This window comes from Anas acuta, chromosome 4, assembly GCF_963932015.1.
Source record: "Anas acuta chromosome 4, bAnaAcu1.1, whole genome shotgun sequence".
NCBI lineage: Eukaryota > Metazoa > Chordata > Aves > Anseriformes > Anatidae > Anas > Anas acuta.
In genome coordinates, this window is record NC_088982.1 from 50,455,948 (window position 1) to 50,475,043 (window position 19,096).

General features: G+C 40.2%; 1 protein-coding gene across 4 annotated transcripts in view; it reads left to right on the forward strand.

The window, feature by feature from the left end:
* The window catches only part of CLCN3 (chloride voltage-gated channel 3), a 61,596-nt gene that overhangs the window by 16,795 nt on the left and 25,705 nt on the right, over positions 1 to 19,096 (forward strand). The window contains exon 1 of one of the 4 annotated variants that reach the window (XM_068681213.1): positions 9,939 to 10,198. The exons of 2 other annotated variants lie outside the window; for them this stretch is intronic. In XM_068681213.1, the coding sequence (XP_068537314.1) occupies positions 10,120 to 10,198 (79 nt within the window). In that variant the 5' untranslated portion in view covers positions 9,939 to 10,119. Of the gene's footprint in view, positions 1 to 9,938; positions 10,199 to 19,096 lie in introns of those variants that run through there. One more of the 4 variants, XM_068681215.1, reaches the window with a different exon arrangement.

Here is a 19,096-nt window from a genome sequence, read left to right on the forward strand (position 1 = left end):
GATTTACAACAACCCTATTTCTCCTAACATCATCTGAAAGTGTGCATGTTATCTATTTTTCATTGTGTCATCTGAGAAGAATACAGTTGTCTATATATAGTATTACTGTACATGTCAGTATGTATAGTAATCATTTATCATAATTACATGCATAATTAATCATAAGATTGCTATATTCTCCAGTGGCTGATACCTTTGCATAAATTTCAGACTTAGCGGCAGCATTATGGCAAACGCGTAGGCATCATGAAACGTGTTGTTTGAGTGTAGTGCATTTTAACATGTTGAGTTGATATGCACATGGAGGCTTGGATGGCTTACACCATAGCCTTGGCTAGAAGGGATACTGCCTGTCAGCTTTGATCAGAACTTGCTTTTATTGCTCAGCAAAATGATTATCTCGGTAGTAGTAAAGTTAATGCTTTACCTCATTAAACTGCTGTCTAACGAGAAGTATGGTGATGTTATACTGATAGTAGAAATACCTGACTTCTTATAGGGAGGAAATCTTACCAATGCTAATACGTGGTGTGTATTTCCATGTATGCAGTCTTTTTATTTTTTAATGAAAGAAAATGCAGATCCATTGCCATGATGATCTGTGTGTTTTACTTTCAGACTCTTTGGTAGCTTCTTGTTAGGTCGATTTAAACACTTCATACTTGCAACTAAGAAGCTATCAGTTCTTTAATACTTAAGCGAGATAAACTAATAATTCCTCTTTTGAATATTATAGGAGGAGATCTACAGTACTTAGTGTTTTTTTTTTTTTTTTTTTAAAGTTACACGGGAGTAGTACACTGTCTTCCATTATTTTAATGGGGAGGCAGGGGGAATCCTAAACAGAAGTGAAATGAATGGAGATGTACGACCAGATTACTATTTTAACTAGTAAATGAATGAGAAGACTAAATGTCTAACTGATGCTTTTTCTGTTAGCATACTCTTGCTTTGCCTTTCTCTGAAATCTGAGACACCCAATCCTTGGCCAGTGGCTGGGCCTGATTTTTTTTTAACAAGTGTGTCAGTTCTTTTTTTCTTTTTTCTCCTTTTATGACTTTGGTTTCAACAACTAGTGAGGTGAAACTGAGAGGTCCCCATGATTTTATTCAGAACTGATGTTTATTTATATGATGTAAGAGAGGACTGCATCAATTTATATTTAATTATAAGGTAAGTTCAGCAGCAAGGTGGATTTTTTGTAATGTCAGACTGCAATTTTTTCAAGGCTCTGACTGAAATCAGATGATCAAACCGTATTTGCAGTTAAAAATGGTTTGCAAACAAATGATCTCACTGGTGTTTACATCTCTAGGTACTTTGATCTGTCTGTGGGAGTCTGAGTCCTGGCATTCTTTTCAATAGCTACAGTGCTTCTTGCTTCAGTTGAAGAAGGAGCTTAGTTGCTTATGTTGTGACTTTGTGTGGAGACAGTTTACAGTCTGGCATATGGTGTTAACGTCAAATTGGCAATAGTTAACCTTAATATGACAACCTGCAAACTGGAAATTCAAAAGCTGCTGCTACAGCCACCAGTACCTACTTGTAGCAACAGCAGTGCCACTGAAAAAAAGAACAGATCAGCAGGTAATGGTGCAGAATACCGTGATTATCCTAAACTGGCCGTACCTATGGGTTGGAGACGTTTGTCTAAAGTATGATGAAAGACCAAAGCAGTACATTTTTAGTGCCCTGAAGGGGCACTAAATGGTAACTTTAACAAATATGGCACAGTCAACTAATACAGCATTATTTGAAGAACAGAAGGTAATTTTCAGCAATTGCATGTGGTTCTTTATAACGAATTCCGATCACATAAGAGGTTAATTGTTCAAGAAGAATTAAAATACTATCTTCTCCAATACATGAATGTCCTCTCCTGTGTGCTTTTTTCTACTTAGCTATCACAGTGAAAAAGAAAATAAAGAATACAAAGATATAAAGGAAAGGAACTTTTCCTGCATGAAGAACTTAAGTTCCTGTTTCATTATTTGTGCAGGAAAGTTTTATTAACAGAATCTTCCTGTTACCCACAGATGATGTGAGAAAGGGTCTTGAAAGTCATGTTGTACTTTCAGCGTGTTTTTTTTTCTATATGTGTGGTACAAAACTGACTGGGCAGAACAGTTTGACATGTCTTTACTAACTTGGAAAATAAGTTATATACAGCTTAGAAATATTTCCATTGAAGGCCTTGATGGTCTTTTTAGGTAAGGAATATATTTAGCCTTGAATGATTCTGAACAAAAGGAAGCATGAGATAACTTGTCCTGATCACAAGGGCAAGCATAAAGCACAGTTAGTTTATGTGACGTTGTTGAACTGTCAGTTACTGCTCACAGTCTACTTTTTTCCTCTTTAACTGTTGTTAGAGCTGCAGACATTCTACCTGTGCTCCATAGTACTAATGTGCCTGAAAACAAGGTATCTGCCAATATAGAACCATGTTTTCTTTTATCTTTCCTCCACTAGTAATGAATTAAGTTGATTTTGCTAATCTATCTGGAACATAGTTGCTATGCACTGTATTTGCATAGATAACTATCTAATTAATAAGGTTCTTCTTTCCAGGATTTCAAAATCGTTGGCAGAAAACAGTAACAGAGAAGCTGTCTGGAAGGCTCCTGGGTTAAGGGAAATTTTTTTTTTTCTTAGTTGTTGGATGAGTGAATTGCAGGTGTTTGAAATGTCTTTTTTATCTTACCTATTTACCATGCTGGTGCTTTTCTCTAATTCAGATGTTGTGCCTTCAGCTCTGTATATGGCTGAGAGTCTTTCTAAACCTAGTGGTGGCTTCCAGGTTTTTAGTTCTTATCAGTGGATCTTGTCTTCCACGGACTTCCTTTATGAAGAAGTTGTTTAGCACCCTTAGCATTCTTTGGCAAGCTGCAACAGCTTAGTTGCATTTTATTTGAAGAAGCATTACCTTTTTTTTTTATTTTAATTTTGAACCAAAATTCAGGTATAAATATTACTGAGAACATATATAACTGCCGGAGTCTTGCCTAGGTTAACACTCGACAATGCGTTTGCATGGACTGATGCTGTGACTACTTCATCACTTGTCCTTGTAAAGCCTAAATGCTTAAGCTCTTCTTTTTCTTGATAGTTGCAGCTGTGGAAAGTCTTTCTGCTGAGACATTGGGTTTGTAGGGAGGCGTTATCAAGCTTATTGAAGTGAGACTGCTGTTGATACAAAAAGGTTTGATATGAAACGAGGACAGAGTGACCTGAAACTGGAATGACTTGACCATCTTGCCAAATGCAGGTGCTCTGATATTGTTCATTGACTATATGCACATAGAAACTGACTGGGATTAGCATGGAGATGGATGGCATAGTGCTGTCACTGTGAAAGGTGGCAGTGACCCCTTTTAAGGGGGTAGAAAGGAAAGAATTGTCGATTAAAATCCCAAGTCTCCCAGCAAAAGAACTGCATCAGAGTAATGATTTGATTACAGCAAATCAGTGAGTGGTGTATTAATCACCAGTATGAGATATCAAATCACTTGCAGCTTATGTTTTGCTATACCTCTACACAATGTATGCTGCTGAGCAAAAATCTGTCCTTGCCTTTTCTTTGCAGTGCACTTGATCCTCTAAAATAGTAACTCTAAGAGCTCTTTTATTAGAACAGATGGTTAAATAATAAATATTGATTTCCATTGCTACTTATTTCCTTTGCTTATCAGTTGCTCCTTTTCCAGGTTAAGTATTTCTGGTTTACTTACTTGGACCTTGCAGCTGTCCCATGCTTTGGATCATTTTTACTGCCTCCTTCTGAGCTTTTTCTAGTATCTGTAATTTAAGGGAGGGATGAGATCTTTGCACAGTATTGGGAAGATAGGCATGTCACGGAAACAGAGTAGCAAGTCTTCAATTTTAATTCTGACCACTCCTGAGTATTGAGCTCACAGTTCCACAGAATTCAAACATGCCTGGCATAGTGCAGTATTATGTATTAACAAAATTGCTGATGACACGGCATCTGTGTTCATGCAGTTTATGTATGGAGAAGATTTAATATCCTTGAAGCTAAGGAGTAAGCTTAATATAGACGGCATGTCTAGAGAGGTGTGTACCTGTTGGTGTTAGGATTTTTATCCCTTGCACATACAACTTGAACAGCAGATCAGAAATGCTGGACAAAATTAAACAAACCTAAAGCAGGAAAAGGGCAATCTAATAGCTAAAACATGTTTCTTTAAAAAAAAAAAAAGGTAGGAAGTAGCAAAGAGGCTCTTAGAGAATAAGAGAAAGCAAGGTGATCTCATGCATGCAGAAGATAGCCTCCTTTTCTTTCACAATCCTCCTTGCCTGATTAGTACAGTAAAAATACGTATTTTAAGGGGAGTGTAAAGCTGACCAAGTTTAAAAAAACAAAAAAAAAAGGAGGGGGGGGGAAGCACTTCTCCTGGCTGATAACTCTGTAGTCTGTTGATTTTAAGGGTTTTCCTCCATTATCAATGGGATGTAGGTCAAGAACAGAGTGGTGGACAACCCCAAGGAAAAAAAAAGAGGAAAAAAAAAGTGAAAAGAAACCTGAAGGAAATAGTCTTCATTTTTTTTTCAGGCTAAGTGGTCAAAGTAGTCTTTAGGGAACAAAGGCTTACTTTTTTATATTTTATTTTTGGTCTTATGTATTAACATTGTACCATGTTTTCATTATTTTCTCTTTGTATTTCTTCTTCTGCCCTTAACCTTTGCCTGGCGATGGGGAGCCTTTACTCATATTTCACTGACGTGCAGTGAAGGTTCAGCTATCCTAAGGGGGAAGTCAGTCTCAGAATTCATTACACAATGTGTTTGCGGCTCTGTGACCTGTTCTACTGCATTGTTTGCTAGTTGGGTTTGACTTCAATTACCTTCCTTGTCTGGCCAGTGAGTAAAAGCACCACTGGAAGTTATACAACACTGTAAAAGCATAATTCAAGAACCTGTGGTTGGCCAATGAAGAAGCAAGCTTATTAGGCTAGATCGTGGAATCAAGTGTTCTCTGCTGGATGAAATGATTGTGAGCAAAATTAAGTAACAGATTTGTGGGAAACAAATGATTGTGGGGGAAAAAACACCTGTAATTAGGAAAACAAACTATTTTTTTTCCTTTATAAGAAAATGAAAATATAATAAAACTCAGAGTTTATTACTGTTAAGCACATTCTTCTGGGCTTTCTTCCCATTTTGTTTAAGCCCCATCTGCCTTTAAGTACTCAGCAGCACATGTTATAAATTTGTATGCTTTTGCGATATATTTTGTCTTAAATTTTCCATGTTATAGTCTGCCTCATTGAGGCTTTTGATGAGGTGGCAGTGGAAACAGTTTAACGGAGTCCTCTGTCTGTGGCTTCATACAGAGCTGGGAAGCCTTTTGCCAACACTGTTGTGATCAAGCACATGATTTTATGTAATGCTAATGAGTGAAGGAAGTTCAGGTCTCTGTAATGTTAAGACTTCAAAAAAAAAAAAGCCATTTTTACTGTGTCTAATCTAATGGTATGTACGAGTTCTATGACTTTTTTTTCTTTCTCTCCTGTGATGGTACCTTTAAGTTATTTCATCCTAGACTGTGTGATGGAACTGGGAGGAGCGTGTTTGTCTTTCTTGCGTTGTCTTTAGTTTTCCTTTTGCCAGCCCTGCTGTGTGACCCAGATGAGAAAGTTGCATGATTTTGTACAGAAAGAACCAAGTCAGACTGAAACGGCTGCAAGGCTAGTAAACTGAGACAGAGGAAGCAAAAGGAGAAGGCAAGGTGGTGGAATGATTAGGTCTGGGCTTAGTTTAGCCATTTATCCTTTTCTCAATCCACATGAAAGGAAATTAGAAAAAAGGCAGGAGAATAAAGTGGGAAGGAAAAGGAATGGAAATGAAAGGAATTGGAAAGGGTAGGTTTTGAGAGATTTTGTGTGTTGTTTGCATACCCTGTTGTACATGGATGCTTCCATATGTAGCCATCAGTGGAGGGCACATGTGGGTTCAAGTCCTTTCAAAATGGTTGGAGACGGTAGCTGTTTTGGGAGAGAGCTCTCTTATGTTGCGTTTTCAAGAGAACACTGTCTTTTAGCTCTGCTGAGGGAGAAGCTTTCATTTTGAATAATAGGAAAGGAAATGACCGTGAAGAGTCACTAAAACATCTTTTGTATTGGCCACAGTAGCATTTGTAATTATCTGACATGTTTTTTGTCATCTCTTGTTATTTGAGATCATTCAGCATTGTCAGTCTTACATTTGGAATTTCATAAAAGACCTGATTTTTGTTTTCATTACCTGGTGCAATGAAATTACATGGTCTGTGATCAGAATAAGCCAAGTAATTGAGGGAATTGAGAAAATGTTTGGCTTGTATGTAGTAAGGTGTTCAGCTGTATTATTTAAACTCAGTTTACTTCTTAATTTGATATGGTAGAATAGTGCTTCAGAATTAAGGTCATCTCTTCAGCCTTGGCTAAGGGGGCTGGCATACCTCTGTGATGCTCCCCTACATTTCATTGGCTTTGTTCTGTCACCTCAAAACACTTTTCCCTTGGTTATCCTGATTTGTCTAACCTCTAACTTATTCTGATATGTTCAGATGGTGTTTCTTCTCCCTCATCCTAAAAGGAAAAAGATATGGTATGGAGGAGGATTAAGGTAACTTTTTTCATCGTCAGCATATTTTAAAGGTGTGTCACACAAATACATTGTGGTATTTCCAGAACAACGGACTTAAAGCCCTTTTCTGCAAAGATAGATGCATCTAAATGATGTTTAAGAACAGTACGTGCCTGTTGAGAACAATGGGAACACTTAGATGCATGAAGCTATTTGGGCATGGAGGATTTCTGGGATTGAGGCCTTAGAGTATAATTACTGTGATGAAATCTCTTTGAAAGCAAGCTACTCTATAAACCTGCTGTTTACATATGAGCTTTTTTATGTCCTAAATTGGCTGCTTTTAAGGGCTTCTCAATCACTGAAAATAAAGCTATTGTAAAACTAAATTTAAGCTCATGATGTTATGTGCTCCATAATGCCCAAAATACCTCCTTAACTACAGACACCATTTCACTAGCTACAATTTTGAATTTTGCAGGACTTCACAATAGAAATAACTGACATGCTCTTGAATATACAGTTATCAGACAGTTAAAGGCAAACACTTCTTCAAATGAGTTAGAAAAGGAATACTTTGGAAACATTAAATTGTATAGACTTTTAGAGATGAATAAAATGACTGTCTTACTTTGGTCAGGTTAGCATGCAGTGTCTTTTTCTCTTTTTGTTGCTTACAATAAACAAGACCAGCATGTAGGGAAGGTAATACATGCGGTGGCAGTGGTTTTGAACAATGAGAACACAAGCTGCTGGTAACTGAGAAGGGAAGATGACTGTTCTGTTTAGGATGATACAAAGAACTGTTTGGCAGCCTGTCTACGAGCGGTGACCTTGGAAGAGCTATGGTAATTTAATATTAGATAGGCTCTTAAAGATTTATATACCAAATACAAAGTTGCATCTGTTTTACATTGCAGACTATGTTATTTTCTGTCATAGCAAAGGTTTTATCAGGTAAGTCCTCTAGCTAGTCATCCTTTATCTGTTCCAGTACAGTCTGGATTTTAGCTTTCTGTAGAAACTTTGCATGTGCCTTAGTCCAGTGAGCAGGTTTAGGTTACCAGGTTAGCCGTTTCTCTGCTCTAACAAACTTTTATTGTCAGTTCAAAGGCCTTCAGTAACAATATCTTAAATTAGTGGTGATCTTCCGGTCTGTGTTATACAAGTTCTTTATAACCTCTATTCTGTATTTTTCTCCAGTGTGGAGTTGAGTTTATAGTGTTGTCTTCTGTAATCAACATATAATAAATGCGCTGACGGTTGCTGTAATACTAACAATATGCTCTAATAATTCTTTCTTCAGATTACCAAAATTGGCAATCTTTTTGCCACAAATGACTTTTTCTTTAGATGTAATAGGAGATTCCTTCTAAGTATGGAATTGAGAATGTGCAAGAGTTTCTATTGCATTTCATTCTAAACTAAAGTCCTATGGATAGTTTAGAGGTGGTTTTATGCTAAAAAATTTGGACATCTTCTGTGGTGCCAGAGAGTGTTTTTTTCAGTGATACCAGTAGGATAGCACTTCTGTGACTGTGCATACATAGTCACAAAAGTCATCGTCTGTCTTTCTCCTGACTTTTCATTGCTTAAGATGCATCTTATGTAAGGGTTTTAGGTATTAATTTTTGGGTGGATATTAAATCCTCTAGGTTTTACTTTTTTATTTTTTTCCAGGTACAAAAATAAATTAATGCATATAGGGTCAGAAAGTCACTTATGGATGCTCCCACACTTGAGGATTGAGTAGCTCTTGTTGAAAAGGTGATTGTAGGAAGCCACCCTTCAGAAAGCAGTTCTTTGTATAGATGAGCAAATGGAGATGTCGCCAAATCAGAAGATGCCAATATTTTATAACTGAGTTATCTCCAGGGTTACCTCTGTCTTAGAGACAAGATAGCTTTTTTTTTTTTTTCTAAACTGTAGTTTGCTACAGGGCTCACATACATTTCTTCGTTTATTCTCGCACTTTTCTATTTTCAAATCTCCAGATATCAGCACTATCTCAACACTTGTACTGGAGCCATATTTTTAAGATTTGATATATTACAGGTCTGTGAAGTAAGTACAGTTTCTTGATCCTACTCTTGTGTTCAGCAAGATCACTTAGAGTATGTGGCTTGTAACACTGGCAATGGCTCATAAAATAAATAACTTCCTTAAGGACCTGTTTGGAGAACTGTTTAAGAAACTAATGCATTTGAAAACTAACAGTTGGCTATCAGTCATATTACAGAGGTGAAAAGGCAAGCATATCAAAATGAATCCCTTTCTTTCTGTCCTCTGTGCATGAAGCTGAAGCAAGGCCTTGATGCTGCAGATGAGCACCATTCCCTGCACAATCCATGTGTAAAAGATCTCACGTGAAACAAGTCATGTATCACACATTGCCATATAGGAACAGTACAAGGTTGTACAGCAAACATACCTTGTATCTGTATGTGAGTTTACAGAAACATCAGGTTCAATGCAAGCACTCCTGCACATGCCTGTGTATCTGCATGTGCACATGCTTCATCAAAAATACCCTTCCATTATTTTTTTCTTAGCAGGATTCAGACAAAAAATAAATTATTTTAGAAAACCCTTCTCTTACCAACCAATCAGTGCTACTGTAATTCTAGTTCTTGTGTCATCGTGTGCCTTTGAAAGCAAAAGCTTAAATATTTGCTTTTAATACCAAGGCAGCAGGAAGCAATATATTTATAGACATGGAAATACATGGGCAAACTGAATGCTGTTTTTGTGCATTTAAAGTGAGTTTAGCCATTATGTCTTCAGCTACTCATTACAGACGTGCTAGGGTGCTTGGGTTTTGCCCACGCTGTGTCAGTAGCTGTTTTATGGGGTATCCCCTAGGGAGCTGGGTTAGTGCTTGGGGTTGCTGCCACGTCAGGGCCCATGCTTCTTGTGGGGCTGGGAGCGTTTGGCCATTGTGTGCGCTGTAAGCTCCACTATGGACTTGTGTTTACTACACTGATTTTTTTTTCTCTCATTTCTCTTCCCTCTGAGCTTTCCAATAGAACATGGCTGTTGTGCTGCTGTAGCCTCAGAACAATCACCCCAGAGCCCGGGGAGGGGCGGGCAGAGCGCAACCGGGCCTTGCTGCTCGACGTTGCCCCGTGAGCCCCCCAGGCGGGGCAGCGCTTCCTCAGCGCCCGCCACCTCCCGCTGGGAGAGCCGCGGCCGCAGCAGCGCCGTGGGCTCCCGCACGTCCCCGGGAGGGCGCCGGGAGCCCGCCTCAGCCGGCCCGGCCCCGCCTCGCCTCAGCGCCCGCCCGGGCGGCCCCGTGCCCGGCCCCGTGACGCAGCCGCCGGCGGGCCCTGGCGGCGCCTCCCCGTGACGGCGCGGGGCGGGGCGGGGCCCGCTGCTGCGCCCCGGCCGCCTCCGGCTCCGTGTCCGGCTCCGGCTCCGGTCCCGCTCCGGCTCCGCTGGGGGTCCCGGCGCGGCATGGCCCCGGCCCCGGCCCTGGGCTGACAGCGGCCGCCGCCCCCCAGCAACGGCGGCCCGGCTGCTGGCGCCGCGGCCATGGACGCCCCTGCCGATCCCTACCTGCCCTACGACGGGGGAGGAGACGGCATTCCGCTCCGCGAGCTGCACAAGCGAGGTACCGCCGCGGGCACCCGCCCGCACACACAGCGCCCCCGCCGGGCTCCGGCCGAGCGGGCGGGCTGCGAGGGGCCGCCCGCACCGCCCCACCGCCACCGCCACAGCCGTCGCCCTCCCCCTCCCCTGCCTGCCCCGGGGCCCGGCCCGCGGGAAGGGGGAGCGGGAGCCGCGGGAGGGCGGCGCGGCCCCGGAGCTACGGCTGAGGGGAGCGGCGGGGAGCGGTGCCCTCTGCGCCGCGGCTTGCGAGCGGGCAGGTCGGCAGCAGGGCAGCGTTGCCAGGAAAAGGCTCTTCGGAGCCTGCCCTTTGCTTCGTAGCCCGAACTTAGAGCGGAACGGCCGCTGAAAAGCCGCGCGAGCTCAGAATAGCGAGAGAAATGGGAGCAGGAATGAATGAGCGGCGCCTCGCAGTGCTGAGGACGGCTCCCATTTCACTGGGTTAGGTGTTTAGAGCTCGGTGGTTGAGAACAGTAAGCGCGATAATTGCTCACTTCAGTTTTGTTTAAATCGGCTAATCTAAAATTAGAAGCTTACCAGCATTTATGGCTGCTGGCGATGGCATTAGAGAGGAGGTACGCTGAGAATAAGGATCATTTACATAAGATTATTTTTCTCTATTTTAATCTGTTGTGTCTGTCCTCATCATCTCTTATTTGTTTACGTAAATTAGGTCACACTTTCTTTTGTTTTCATCTGGCGTCTTCATCTGTTTTAATGCTTTACACAAAAGGTTATTGTTTTCTTTTTATGATTCTTATGGTGTTTACCAGCATATGTTTAGAATGTCAACAAGTTCTAACGTGGCTTAGGGTATTTTAAGACAAGGACATATTTAACCTTGTGCTACTGCTTTTTGATCGCAGTATTCTCTGCACAGATCGTAATTGTATAGTAGGTAGCTGGATAGTTTTATATGTCAAATTTTAGAATGCCTTATGAGAAATTGAGGTTGGTACTTTCCTAATACATCTGCGAGGTGTGAAGTAGATCTCTTTAGATTGCTTTCTTTTTCAGGTAGGTGTGAAAATGAGTTGGCTGTACATGCTGATTACCTGTGAGTGCAGATCCCTGCTAACATCCCTATTGACTACACTTTGAAGCACTGCAGATTATAGTTAGACATTGAAACCGGATCGGTTTTATTATATGCCTGGAAACTAACACATTTTAGTTGATTTTTCAATAGAAAAAGTAGAGAACTGCAGCGCAAAATGGTGTCTGGCACGTTAGAGTTTAGCTTCTGAGCATACGGTCTACAAACAGTGCAATGAAAACAGTCGGGCTAGGCTGAGTGTTTGCATCTCGGTGACATCACATGGCACCAGCGGGAGAACTCCCTGATGTGACTCGTTCAGTTTTGCAGTTGCTTCATTGAATTCTGTTGCTTCCAATATTCTGAAATGCTATTCAAACCCAGTGCTTACTCAGTTTGCTACTGTGAACTCTGATTAAAACAGCCAAACAGAACTCCGTGATTTTGATTGCTGCCATAATCTCCTGCAAATCTTGACAAATTAAGTCAAGTGCCATATGAGTCATATGAAAATTGCTTCTTCAGACCATAGCTTGTGCCACAGATTTCATTAAAGTTTGTGTATATTTCCTGCTGATCTGTAATACCACCGTAATCCTTGTTACCATCATTAGCTATCAAAATAAGTCTTAAAATGCAAACAAAGGCAGCAACTTGAAGTGAATTCCTTATACTTGTTACATTAGCTACAAATCTGGACAAAGATACTACCAAGATGTTTCTCCCTCATGTAGATTTCAGAGCATTATAATAACAAGTTAGGAGAAAATAGATAAAGATACTTTGAGAAAAAGAAACTTAGTTGTTAAGGCCTGTGGAATTTCGTTCGTTATTCACATACTAACAGCTTGGTCCTGCACGGTAATGTTCACGTCTTGCAAAACTGCTTTGTAACAGCAAAGCATTTGTTGTACTAATTGACTGCAGTGGCTCGCCTCAAGTGAATGAACCTCAGCAATGATCAAATGACTGTTTAACACTTTAGGGGTCTTTGAGGTTTCATTAACAGGCTTTACAAACATTGGATGAGATGAAATGCAAAGTATTGTACTTACTATTATTACATCTGACCCATTGGCTTGCATTAGGAAGATATTTTAGTTTTCTTAGTAGGAATATTCTGTGAAACATCAAATGGATATATTCTTAACATACGAAAAGATGAACAATATATATTTACTACTTGTCATTTTATTGGGGGGGGAACAAGTAGTGTCCAGTAGAATCTGTTTTTGTTATCTGACCTTCCTTTAACTTCCTCTGTCCTGATACTTCTCTTTATGAGGTACTAAACACATCATTCCAGACCTCCTTACCCTCCCAGGTATACTGAAATGTAACTGCAGGAACAGAGTTCACTTCTAGTCTTTTCTGTGGTAATAAAAAGAGTTAAAAGTACTACTACTCTCCTTAGAAAGTATTTTTAAGTCCCGATTCAGGACTGCATATATAAGAAGTAACTGACATGTACGCTTTCTCAGAAGAATTTATTATATATAATAAGCCACGTACTGTAATATATATTGTATAAATAAATTGTTTGTGTTACTCATTTATTTGCCCTTGGATTTATTTTTGCATCATTCTTTTTAGCTGGACCCATGGGGTAGTTCCTAATTATCAGCATCTTATTTGTCTTCCAGCTGTTCACAGACATGTTCACACTCTTTGATTTCCACTCCCCTTTTTTTACCCCCTCCATAAGCAATGATTTTGCCATTCTTTCAAAGTTTGAAACATAAGCAATAGCAATACATATATGGCAGTCAAGCTGTCAGTAGTAAAACCTGAGTTACAACAAGCTGGGGGTCATTAACCCACCCGTATGAACGTAACTTGCTGTGCACTGACAGGGCCGCCCACCATTGCGTGAAGGTGGTTACAATATCCTACTGCTTACAACATGCTATGAGCAGTGGGGAAGTCTTTGAGATGCGCTAGTAGCTGCGGTATTAGAAAGCTAATGAGCAAATCAATATTCGGCCTTTCATGAGCCTGAACGTGGCCTGATTTGGGATAATCATATTAGCAGAATTTTTCTTTTTGTTGCATCTTGTCTTAGTTGTTAAGTACATGCAGCAGCAGTGTTTAGAGATCTGATTATCTGTTCTATTGTCCTGGCTATCGCCTTGGCCATTGTTAGATGCTAGATTACTTCCTTCTGTAAAGTTTGCTTTATATAACTTTACATCTCCTCATACCTTTTTGTTTTTCTAATTTCTTTCTTGCACTGTCTGTATTTTTAAGTTGTAAATTTGATAGATTGAGGACCCCCAGAACTCTTCACTTGCATATATGAAGCCACTATTTGGGCCATAACTAAAGAAATAGTATAGACCATTCTCCATGTACTTTACGACAAGAAAACGAATCTGTAATAATACATGTTTTTCTTCCTCCTGCATCAAAAACAGAAAGAACTGATTCTTCCACCTAAAGTAAAAAGACAATTATGCATTTTTTAATGTGCTATATGCACTGAGCAGTATTTTACCTGTTCTTTGCCCTTTTCTCAGATTCCTGTATGTTTGCAGTGGATACAGGTTCTCAAAAGTATTTCTTTTCACTCTGAGGTGCTACTATTCAGCTTTCACTTAACTCTTGATTTTTTTAAAGGCTTTTTTTTTTTTTAACCAAGATTGACTGATTTTTTTTTTTTTTTTTGCCAGAAGTAATGGAGGGGAAGGGATTATTTATTACTCAGTGCTTCTGTCAAGCATTTTGATTGTTTTCCCTACTCTTCCAATCTTGTTCTGAGTCTTCCAGTTTCCTAGTATATTTGCCAGCTGATTTTTTTTCAGTTGCTGTATATATAGTTTTGTCATTTTGTATGAATTTGGTTGTAATGCAGAGAGCAATTTGTAGCTGGTGAACCTCATGATGTGATGCAGTTTAAGAAAGCCAACTAAAGAGGCTGTGAATTCATAGCTGCACACAAAGGGAGAAGTATTACTTGATTACAAAGACTTTAAAAATCATTGATCACCAGCAGTAGTGAATGGTGCATTCTGGCGTGGCATGCTGTGCTTCTGATTCTGGAATTTAAAATTTATTTCTAGCCAGGAAAAGACAATAGTGCTTAATGGCTTTTTTTGAGTGGTTACAGACAAATAAACTGCCAACTGTTTCTTGTCTTGTTTTTTTCTTTCTTTCTTCTATGGAAAGCTTTGTGCTTTGAGGTCTGAAGATGGCTATAGAAAGAAGCTTAGGCACTAAGACATACCTTGTGTATAGAAATCTTCTTTGTTACAAGTGTAAATGATACTTACCCTGTGCACTGGGCTGGGTGCTTCCCCGCCTCCATTCCCCTTGGCACCTAATACCCAAGGACACATGGGTGAAGCAAAGCCGTGGATTAGCGTCTGGCCTCTGGAAAGATACAGCCCCGGCTGATTTTAGCACTCAGCAGGTTTGGATGGTCGTGTCGGGGAGGGCTTATTCCAGCCTTTGCTGTAAACTGATTAGCTCCATTTTCACTCGCAGTGGTGCGTTTTCTTTTTTCCTCCTTCCACGCTGCTTAGAGTAAGCCAAATGAAATGTGCTGTGCTGCTGTCAGCCAGAAGGATGGCAGCTGAGCAGAATCGGCTCGGTTGTGCATCGTCTAGAAAAAGGGGTGTGTGAGCAGCAGCATGCACGTGCATTCGTACTGAAACAGATAGGTGTTTCTTGACAATCTATGTAATGCTTGGAGAAATGGGTGTCGTGCTTGCTCTGCCATTGACATCATTTACCCATTGCATTCACAACTCCAAAATCTGCCTTAAACAGATGTCTTTGGGGGTTTTGAGCTCTGTAAAATAGGTGTTACTGTATACTGGCTGGATATGAATATTGATGTAGAAGTTCTGAATTGTTTCCAGCAGAAAGGCATAATTAAAATTTAACAAGACCCCAAGGGCCCATTTATATATTTCAGTGTAACTAGTCTGACAGTTTGTTGCTGTGGAAGGGGGTGAACTTGCTTGCCCTCTCCCTATCCTCCTCTTGCACTGACTATTTCTTGTCTGTCACCTTAACCATGGCTCTGTATAATGTCAATTTTTTTTTCTTTTTGTTACTTTTGTCTGCTTAGTTGGAGTAGCATGTTTGATTGGTTTACTGAGCAGATGGATGATGTGACCGAGACAATCCAAGGGAGCTGTATGACCAAGAGTGGGATGGAGAAATGGGGAGAGCAACATCTCATATTTGGGAGCACTGAGTACAGCTCAGCCTTACTGTGTAGTTATGTCCTGAGAGATGTTTCATTCATGAAACAGACTAAACCGGTGCATGCAGAGACAGGGTATGTTGTGATGTGCATCATATGCTGTATGGCGTATGGAAGTGGTCTTAGACTTCATCGTAAAGTTCTGGTCTTGTTTATTCTGCCAAACACCCTCTTGAGCCTGTTCATTTCCAAGTTTTGTAGCTTGTTCTCATAAGCTAAACCTTTGTGGATTTGTTCTCTACATGATATTGGGTAATTGTGCAGATAATCATGCTCTGTAGATCCTCCTGAAAATCTGTTGTGCACTGTTAGATTACCCAGGATGCAGTATGTGTTTTAAATACTGATGTTCTTATTATTTTTATGCAACAAGAAGGAATACTGCACAAAAGGAAGGACTCAGGAAGGATCATTGTACAGTTATGTGGGATCTGAAAGCATCAAATACATTGTGAAACATACTTCTTGTGTGAAACTGTACTTATATAACTGCAAAGCACGTGACCCCTCAGTTCTTGAACTCAACGATTTTAAGTGTACTTTCAATGGGATTTTTAAATCCCAATATGTAGAAACGAGCCCCATTCCTCCCTGAAGGAGAGAACCCCAACAAGAAGTGAGAAGCCAGGTCCAGGGGCTCTTCAGTTCTTCATATCCAGGGACCAGGAAAGGAGGATCTAAAGATCGTTTTAATCTCCTGGGTTCCTTCACTGGACGAATGCAGCTGCATATGACTGTCAGCGACTCAAGTTCTGATTTGTTAGTGTTTTAAAATGCTTTAGCTGGAACATTTTCAAACTGTACCATAGTGAGTGAGTCAGTAGTGATCTGCTCATATGTTTTAAAAGTATTAGTCCTTGCTGATGTTATCTTTTTAAATGGATTAGCTAGAAACTTAGCAGGTATCCTTACAAACAACCAAACAATCATACCCCACAATTTTTCATCAGCTGTGTGTTGCACAGGGTTGCTTTCAAACCTGAAAATCTACTGAGTGACAAAAGGATGAAGGATCACTCCTGGAGGAGGTGAGGCAGCCTTTGAAAATGCTCTGCATGGCACATGACAAATGCTTTGTAATCTACATATAAGTCAGCTTTTTGTCATGTTTATCATAGTTTGAATGTCAATCAAGATTGGAGACTGCTTGTGTGAGGCATATATAGAGTACAAAAGAAGAGGTATTCCTTGCCTCAAGGGGACAGAAGGCAAGGAGGAAGCTGTAATGTATAAAACAGCCTGAGTGATTCTAGCAAAATACTAGTTTAGTAATATCTTGGTTTCCTGCCTTATATCAGGAGGGACCAGCCAAATACAGCTGGAAATCGGATCAGTGTTTGGAACTAACAGCCGTTTAGTATTGGTTCATGCTCAGAAGGAAATTAAGAAAAGCATGTATCAGGTCCTGCAAGGACTGCTTTCTCCATCAAGGTGTAGTGTCCACGCAAACTATTTTGGATTGTATTTTTTCAGTCTCATTTAAAAATAAACAAAAAAAAATTAAAAACAAAAAACACCAAAGCCAACCAACCAAAAAAATTTCAGAGAGTTTTTTTATGCCACTGGAATCCGCTTCCTGTATTCTGGTTTTGCCCATGCAGCGCTGTCATTTGGTTTTGCTGTACCTCATTCTGATCAGGCCTCCCAGGGTGCAGCATTCTACTGTGAACCTTAATGCTTATGACAGTTCTTCTAATACTTTTTTTTCTTTCAGCACAATGCATGATACTTTCTTAAAACTATTGGAATGGGTAACTCGGAATCCAACCGAGTCCCAACATTTCATATCCATGGCGTGTTGTGTGTTTTTATTTTTATTTTTTTTGGTGTGATTTGTTTTTGGGGAGGTGAGGATGCTACAAAACATTCCTTCAGTAGCCTGTCTGCAGCACTGCTCAGCATCGTGATGTCATTAATATGCAGAGGTTGTTGGGAGTGTACAGGCAGTTAAAAAGATGGTTTCTGTGTGTAATGTTGTAAGTAGAGATTAAATTGAGTAATCGATGTTTTACGTATGTTTTTTTCCCCCCCCTGTTTTAATCAACTTCACTTGAAGCAGTACTTCAGCACTATCAGATCTGATTGCTGAGAGAGGATTGTGCTGAAGGCTTGGAACTACATGCGTGGAAGGATAACGAAAGTCAGTTACCTTCATAGAAAACAGCTCAGGCAAGGCCAGCAGCAGTTGGATCACCTAGAAAAGACAATCTCCTTGCTCTGAAGAAACATGTTACTTTTATTGTCTGGAAGCTTACTGTCTTCAGGCAGTCTATGATTGCAGCAGCTTGCTAGCTACGTGTAGAGAATACAAGATTATTGAAGATGCTATTGGACAACTTTGCTAATTAAGGGATGCCAGCTACCTCGGGTCCTAAAGTTTTGCCAAGTATAGAAGGATTGTGTTGAATTTGCTTCGTAAGGTTTCCTGTGAGTTATATGGAGCCTCTGAGAGGACCAGCGTGTTGTTACTTTACCTCTCTGTGGTAACATGGGTTAGTTTGGAATAATTATGATAATAAAAGTTCTGCTGTCACTTTTTTACCATCTGCTTCCCAGTCTAATAAAGCCTTAAGCAAAGCCATACATAAGAAAAAAGAAGGCTTTACTTTCTTTGCAGCTGCAGAATAGCTCAGGTGTGTACATACAGAAAATGGAAGTGTTCTGTAGCTAGAGGCTGCGCATGTATGCTTGGTGTGATAATTAATAATGTCCTGCTTGGAGATTAGTGTTATGTTGAAAAATACATATGAATGGCAAAGATTTTAACACAATCCGTTGAATTGAAAATTAAAACGCTTTGATGAAACTGGTGTGACATGATGAGACTTTGCATGTGTTTATGCTGATGAGAATCATCATTGTCATGGCTGGGAGGAGTGCCTTGTGGTGTGGCGTGTTAGAGAAGGAATGGAAGACTGGGAAGTGAAAGCTTGGAAAAGTGTCAAGTACTGGTAAAGGTGTATTTCTCTAAATGCTGCTTTGGAATAGTTCAAGGCACTATAGATGATATTAGCTGGAGAATGTCCTATGCCGCTGCTGTCAGACTGTATCTTAGACGCTGAGCATCACATCTTAAACAGCTGTCCTCCCCGTGGTCCTCTCCAGGGTGGCCTTTATACCACGCTCACTGCAGCCTGTTTCTGAGGTGTGATGGTATACCATATATACCATATGGTATACCATATATATATATATATATATCTATATGGTATATAGATATATATATATATATATGGTATATATACACGTATATATATGTGTGTGTGTGATATATACCATATATATATGTATATATACACACGTGTGGTTTCTCCTGGTATAATGTAACAGCTAATTGTCTGCATAAGGCATCCATGACAGCTCTGCATTCAAGGAAATCACCTCTTCAGCTTCACATCTCATTCTGTATCTCTTCCCATCATAAATAATCATTTATATTTCAGTGTTTGGTGTGCCATGCATTTCCCATCCTGTGACCTAGCAGATGCTGGCAAAATAGGAGCTTGACATGATCCCAGTGGGATATTTACCATGCCCAGGCAAGGACTCTTCTTCATTAGTTTACTCCAAGCTCTGCTCAGGGCCTGGTGTAGTTTGTGGTGCCATCCCTGATGGTTTCCATGGAAAGAATCCAGTTCAACACTTCATGATACATG